Genomic DNA, 7,698 nt, shown 5'->3' on the forward strand with positions numbered 1-7,698 from the left:
GAATAACATTGGGGTCGCACACGCATTCCAAAGTCGTGAGCGAGCTGTGAAGGCAACTTTCCACAGCGTGAATGAAATTTACATTCACAGCGTGGAGAGTTGCCTTCACAGCTCGCTCACAACTTTGGTATACGTTGGCGACCCCAATGTTATTCGGCAAACCTTTAGATAAAACTACAAAGTTAAATTCATCCATACATTGTTTTTCGATAGCATGCTTCTGAACTGAGATAATAGCAAATGAATGTAAATCTTTGCAAATGAATGGTCGCAACCTTGAGCACAATTGAAACCCCATTGTTCCATGGAAGATTGGTTTTCCCATCGATGTCGGAGTGGGAACCCAGAACCTGAGCTATCAATCTACGAGGTAAAGCCCTACTCCTTCATTCTGGTCCTTCGAGCCGGATCCGGACCACACCGGACCTTGAACTACACGAAAACTGCTACGAGATCGAAGCTGGAGCCGGCGAACCAATCGCCATCACCATTTGGATTCTGGGCGCCATCTCACCGGGAGACAATTGAAGGCGTTTTCAAGGCAGGGTCACAGCGCGCCTAGGACGTGGCGGCGTTTCTTCGGACGGCCATTTCGGTTGATCGCTTCAGTTTTGGCTTGGACTTAGCCAAGGAGTAGTTTGTGCAGGTTAGTGAACTTTACTACGTATATGTCCAAGCCAAGCTAGGAAAATACAACCTTCTAACGCATGAATTTGTCTACGATTCGGTGATTTGTGACGTGGATCCAACGGTGTGCTGGCAATGAGACGGCACCAAGTGGACAGCCCATTCATAGAACACGATAACTAGGGGGCTCCACCAAACATACGACCCGTGTGGCGAAAATCTGGCGCCTCGTACGAGCAGGACATCTGCAACAAGCAAATCATTGGCGGCCGTCGACCGGCTACCAAGATTGTAAATCAAGAGTACACCGATCGGTACTGTGGCTGAATTTGCAATCGAAAACGACGACCGGAATTCCAAGCCAGTGAGGGAACCACTGGTCAATGAGGACGATCTCGGCGCAGAGAGGCAGTACCGCAGTATTTTCGCCCAGGTAAATTTAGAATAAGTATACTGCCGAAGCTAGGCATTGGAAAATACACCATTTTAATTTGAATCCAAACCTCTTCGTGTTACCTCTCTGACCGCTGAGCCCTGCTTGCCCTTCTGGGCTCCTCCGACTTTGAGTTTCGAATTGTGGAACGAGATTGGATATTGGACGTTTTTGGCTGGGATCGCTGGGACTGAAATCGATTATTGGTGCAGTACATTTTTCCTGTGGTGAGTTGTGCAGTATATGTCTGGCCGAAGCCATTCACTCTGGATACTACACCACAATCTCTCCTCTTCCTTCATCCTTTGATTGAGTAATTGCTGCATTGAGACGTTTTGGGCACATACTAGCTTGCGTGATAGTTCTATTGAACCCTTGGAGCACCGCTATCTGTTTTGTCGGGTAAATTTACGCAGTATATGCCTAGCGAAGCTAGGTCTACACTCTGCCTACTACACTGTTTGCTTTCCTCTTCGATCCACTTATTGCTGCTGAGTTGTCGTCGATCGGATATCGAGCGTGTGACGTCACGCGGCTGCGGTTCTTTCGTTTGGAGCGCCAGTACTCGTTTCTCCGGGTAAATTAAGATAGTATATGCCTGGCGAAGCTAGGCTTTTGCAGTATACTACACCGCACCTCTCTCTTTCTGTTAATCACGGTATCCTGACGGCAACATGGCACCGTTTGGAGGAGCAACCAAGGCACCGTCGATGAGGGCTTTGACGGCTAGGCTGAAGGAAATCCAGTTGAACTTCAACGACATCTACCGCTTCACTCAGGCATTTTCCGATGCCAACAGTGTCACCGAAGTGGAAATTCGCTTGGGCAAACTCGATGAGCTGTGGGAGGGCTACAGCGAAACCATGGTGGAGATCTTCGCACACGAAGACTACAATCCCGAAAAGGCTTCGTTGGAGAAGGAACGTGTGGAGTTCAGCGACCAGTACTACGAGGTCAAGTCCTTCCTCATGGACAAGATCAAGGAGCTTCAGAGACCTTCTGGAAATCTGGAACAGCCTGTTCGTGCTGGCGATGGAGCATCATCAAACACAAGCGACCACGTCCGTCTGCCGCAGATCAAGCTGCAGACGTTCAACGGCGATATCGACGATTGGCTGAGCTTCCGCGATCTATTCACGTCGCTCATCCACTGGAAGGTGGATCTACCGGAAGTGGAAAAATTCCACTATTTGAAAGGCTGTCTCCAGGGTGAACCCAAGGCCCTGATTGATCCTCTTCCAATCACGAAGGCCAACTACCAGGTGGCATGGGACTCGCTGCTGAAGCGCTACAATAATAGCAAGCAGCTAAGGAAGCGGCAGGTGCAAGGACTCTTCAAACTGCCCACACTTTCCAAGGAATCCGGAGCCGAGCTACACATCCTAGTAGAAGGCTTCGAACGAATCGTGCAGACCCTGGACCAGGTCGTTCAACCGAACGAATACAAGGATCTTCTGTTGGTGAACATCCTTACAGCACGATTGGACCCGGTCACGCGTAGGGGGTGGGAAGAGGTCTCATCCACGAAGGCGCAGGCCACCCTAGAGGATTTGTTCGAGTTTCTGCGGCGTCGAATCCAGGTTTTGGAGAGTCTTCCACCGAAATCCACCGATACTAGGGGTGTCGGTCAGCAGCAACAACAACCAAAATCAAGGCAACCATCCATGAAGGCCAGCTATAGTTCTGCTCCTACCCAGGCGTCTAGGGGGCGCTGCGTTGCATGCTCATCGGATCATCTCCTCTTCCAGTGCAACGAATTCCAACGGATGACAGTATCCAACAGGGATGGTCTCCTGAGGTCCCATGGCCTGTGTCGGAACTGTTTCAGGGTGGGACATCAGGCTAAGGAATGCCAATCCAAATACTCCTGTCGAAACTGCAAGGGACGTCACCATACTCTGGTCTGTTTCAAGCAGGAGAAGGAAAGGGAACCCAAGATTGCGGCAGTTGCTGGGGGCAACAAGCCGTCGAACTCCAAGGAACCACAGGAATCCAACTCCCAAGTGGCAAACGTGGCAGCCACGGAAACTGCAGTATCGGCTGCTGCACTACAACATCCAACACAGGTTCTTTTGGCAACAGCAGTCGTGATGATCGAGGATGACGTTGGCAATCGTTTCCCCGCTCGTGCACTGCTGGATTCCGGATCCGAAAGTAATTTTATTACTCAGCGATTGAGTCAACGGTTACAAGTCCATCGAGATCGGGTAGATATTTCGGTGGCAGGAATTGGCCAAGCGGCTACCAAGGTTCGGCAAAGGATTCAAGCGGTTCTTCGATCAAGAGTTTCCGATTTCTCTCGTGAGTTAGGCTTCCTAGTTCTTCCAAAGGTTACAGTTAACCTCCCAACAACCGCTATCAACACGAACAGATGGACTCTTCCAAGTGGGATTCAACTGGCGGATCCCACATTCTTCGAATCAAGCGTGGTGGACCTCGTGCTCGGTATCGAGTGTTTTTTCGAATTTTTCGAAATCGGAAGGAGGATTTCCCTGGGGGAACAACTCCCAGCCCTGACCGAGTCCGTGTTTGGTTGGGTAGTCAGCGGTGGTATTTCAGTTCCAGTTCGTTCCCTAAACATCAGCTGTAACGTTTCCACATTAGACAACTTGGAAGCTTTGATCACTCGTTTTTGGTCCTGCGAGGAGGTGGGAACCGGCAAGGCTTATTCACCAGAGGAGGCACGTTGCGAGAAATGGTTCTCCAGCACGGTTCAACGGGAACACAGCGGTCGGTACACGGTCGCTTTACCAAGGACGGAAGATGCTGTATTACGATTAGGCGAATCAAAGGACATAGCATTCCGGCGACTCCAAGGGACCGAAAGAAGATTGGCTCGGGACTCATCGCTCCGAGAACAGTACGTCGCGTTTATGGCGGAATATCTCGATCTAGGACACATGAGATTGATAGACGAGGCTTCGGAGACTTCAATCAAACGGTGCTATTTGCCACACCATCCCGTGGTAAAAGAAGCTTCAACCACAACGAAGGTTCGGGTAGTGTTTGATGCTTCGTGCAAAACGGCAACAGGAGTCTCGCTAAACGACGTGCTACTGGTGGGGCCGGTAGTTCAGGAAGATCTTCGAGCCATAATCCTCCGCTGTCGGACCAAGCAAATCATGTTGGTGTCGGATGTGGAAAAAATGTTTCGGCAAATCATCGTCCGTCCAGAAGATCGCCCGCTGCAGTGTATTCTCTGGAGAAACTCACCATCGGAAGACGTTCATACGTTTGAGCTGAACACAGTGACGTACGGAACGAAGCCAGCGCCCTTTTTGGCCACAAGGACACTTCGGCAGCTCGCACTGGATGAGGAAGGAAAATTTCCGCTCGCTGCACGAGCGGCCATGGAAGACACCTATATGGATGACGTAATCACGGGTGCGAACGATGTAAAAACCGCCACGGAATTGCAAGGGCAGCTAAATACGATGTTGTCTGGAGGAGGATTTCAGCTACGGAAATGGGCGTCCAACTGCCCGTTAGCATTAGCCGGTATTCCAGAAGAAAACTTGGCCATCCGAACTCCGAATGGGATTAATCTGGACCCAGATCCTTCGGTTAAGACATTGGGGTTAACCTGGTTCCCTTCCACGGGTGTTCTCGGATTTCAATTCACCATTCCCGCTTTGGACGCTGACGCCATCATCACCAAACGGACTATATTGTCAGTGATCGCAACCTTATTCGACCCTCTAGGCCTCCTAGGAGCCGTAATTACCACGGCAAAGGTTTTTATGCAACAGCTATGGACAATTCGGGACGAAAACGGGCATCCGCTCGACTGGGACCAGTCTGTACCACCAACGGTGGGTGAGGCATGGAGGAATTTCCATGAACAGCTACCGATTCTTAATCAACCAAAGATCGAGCGATGCGTTATTATCCCGGAAGCAGTAGCGATTGAAATCCACTGCTTTTCCGATGCTTCGGAGAAGGCATACGGAGCCTGTCTCTATGTCCGGAGCATGAATGCAGTGGGAAAGGTGAAGGTGCAACTACTTTCATCCAAATCAAAGATCGCTCCACTGAAATGTCAGACTATTCCTCGGTTGGAGCTTTGCGGAGCGGTTTTGGGCGTCGAACTCTTCCAGAAGGTCCATGAATCGATTAAGATAGCAGCATCCTGTTACTTCTGGACAGATTCCACGTGTGTCCTCCGATGGATTCAGGCTCCTCCAACCACTTGGACAACGTTTGTTGCTAATCGTTCAGCGAAGATTCAGACAATCACCGAAGGTTGTAAGTGGAGTCATGTTCCGGGAGTGCAAAATCCAGCAGACCTCATATCCAGAGGTATTACACCTCAACACATCCTGGAAAATAACGTTTGGTGGGAAGGGCCAGCCTGGTTAAAATACAGCCCGGATCAGTGGCCTAGATTAGCGGAAATCGGATCAACGGAAGACGTAGAAGCAGAGAAACGACGAACAGTTGTCGCTGGAACGGTTTCCACAATCGCAGAGTTCAACCATGAGTATTTCCGGAAGTTTTCCACGTATTCGGACCTCGTTCGCCGCACCGCATACTGGTTGCGTCTAATGAAACTACTTCGACTACCATCTGCAGAAAGGAAAAACCGAAGGTTTCTTTCTACGTTGGAGCTCCGGGAAGCGGAAAATACCTTGATTCGTTTGGTACAAAAAGAAGTATTCATCGAGGAGCTGAAGGCGCTGTCTAAGGGTGAATCTGTTGCAAAGGGGTCAAGTCTTCGCTGGTACAATCCCTTTCTTTCAAACGATCAACTGCTAAAACTTGGAGGACGACTGAAGCATTCCTTGGAATCAGAAGAAGCGAAGCATCCCGCTGTTCTACCAGCGCGACATCCGTTTACTCGACTACTTCTTCAGCACTATCACCATCGCTTGCTGCATGCGGGACCACAGCTAATGCTGAGTGTGGTGAGGCTTAGATTTTGGCCGTTAGGAGGAAGGAGTGTCGTTCGGAACATCGTGAATAAATGCCAAAAATGCTTTCGTACCAAGCCATCGACCATCCAACAGTTCATGGGAGATTTACCAGCGGCCCGAGTAACTGTCTCCCGTCCATTTTCGAACACAGGCGTTGACTATTTTGGCCCTGTTTACCTCCGTCCCGTTCCTCGTCGTGGTGCAGTTAAGGCCTACGTAGCAATTTTTGTTTGCTTATGCACAAAAGCGGTTCATTTAGAACTTGTGTCAGACCTGTCAACTGATCGATTCCTTCAGGCACTCCGCCGGTTTGTGGCGCGAAGAGGTCGTTGTGAGAATATATATTCCGACAATGGCACAAATTTTGTCGGTGCACGTAATAAACTGCAAGATCTTTTGACACTGTTAAAGAGCCGGAATCATCACGACACTGTCTCCAAAGAATGTGCCAAGGACGGTATTCAATGGCACTTTATCCCGCCGAGCGCCCCCCACTTTGGAGGCTTGTGGGAAGCGGCAGTCCGTTCATCCAAATACCATCTGCTGCGAGTATTGGGCGAAGCAACTGTATCGCCCGAAGACTTCAGCACGCTGCTTACACAGGTCGAAGCATGCCTCAATTCTCGCCCCCTTACGCCTCTGTCCGACGACCCCAATGATCTTGAACCATTGACGCCTGCTCATTTCCTGATCGGCTCATCCCTTCAGTCGATCCCTGAACCAGATTTAGGAGAACTTCCAATCAACCGTTTGGATGCTCTACAACTCACTCAAAGGAGATTGCAGGATTTCTGGAAGAGATGGCGCAGGGAATATCTCTGCCAATTGCAAGCTAGGACCAAGCGATGGCAGCCTGCAGTTCAGGTCAATGTAGGAAAGCTGGTAGTCATTAAGGACGACAACCAACCCCCCATGAAGTGGAGATTGGGACGCATTGTTGAGGTTCACCCTGGGAGTGATAAGGTTGTTAGAGTCGTGACTCTTAAAACTGCCACTGGTTTCTTGACCCGACCAGTCGAAAAACTTTGTATCCTGCCGCTTCCAGAAGATGACAGCGAAAAACCGAATGAAACTGTCTAGCTAGCTCAGTAGTCCTAACCCTGTTCCCAACATCCCATCCCGTCGAAGAGGATTTTCTTTCTATTTGCAGAAATTCGACGAATTTCAGGGTGGGTGAGGGTGTTGGAGAGTACATCAATGCCCTCTTAAACTACAACCCTGTACTCTAGATGTTACCGGCAGCTACAACCGATCAAGTCAACACAATGCACAGTCCAATATCAACAATCCGAAGTATGCTGAAGCACTGTGATGGGCTACCTGCGTTCGTCCAGCAAAATCTCCCTCTCACAGTCTCCGAGATAACGATCATCACCATCATCGATTACAACCGACCCCTAGAGTGATAAGGATGACCGATACCGAGGTCAGGATGTGATAAGAGCGGTGAGAATATCACTCGCTCGCAGAAGCCGACGGAATAACATCGCAACGCTAGGAACGATCTGTGCACTGCAAGGTCTAGGCAACAGACAGTCAGTCCACCGAAACCGAGCCACCGAATCGGACGAGCATGGAACGCTCGACAGAATTTTAATTTGTATTGTGTGTCGTTTAGCTTTAAGTGAAATATAATATTAAGCTACAGTTAGTGAATAAACCGTATTTAGCATGTTCCGTGTGTATGAAGAATAAAGTGTCGTGTTTTACAACCGTCGCGAGTTA

The 7,698-nt window shown here is 49.6% G+C and overlaps 1 protein-coding gene across 1 annotated transcript; it reads left to right on the forward strand.

Annotated features, from left to right (window-relative positions):
- Window positions 1–1,734: 1,734 nt before the first annotated feature.
- Window positions 1,735–7,379, forward strand: LOC134291052 (uncharacterized). Its single transcript, XM_062858318.1, has 2 exons — window positions 1,735–5,964; window positions 7,203–7,379. Exons 1-2 carry the CDS (start codon window positions 1,735–1,737, stop codon window positions 7,377–7,379), a joined length of 4,407 nt encoding a protein of 1,468 aa, XP_062714302.1.
- Window positions 7,380–7,698: the final 319 nt, after the last annotated feature.

This window comes from Aedes albopictus, chromosome 3 (assembly GCF_035046485.1).
Source record: "Aedes albopictus strain Foshan chromosome 3, AalbF5, whole genome shotgun sequence".
Lineage (NCBI taxonomy): Eukaryota > Metazoa > Arthropoda > Insecta > Diptera > Culicidae > Aedes > Aedes albopictus.

Coding starts and splice junctions, on each gene's coding strand:
- LOC134291052 (XM_062858318.1), top strand. CDS start 1,735: ATGGCACCGTTTGGAGGAGCAACCAAGGCACCGTCGATGAGGGCTTTG. Junction 5,965..7,202: donor CACAGCTAATGCTGAGTGTG/GTGAGGCTTAGA, acceptor CCTGTACTCTAG/ATGTTACCGGCAGCTACAAC.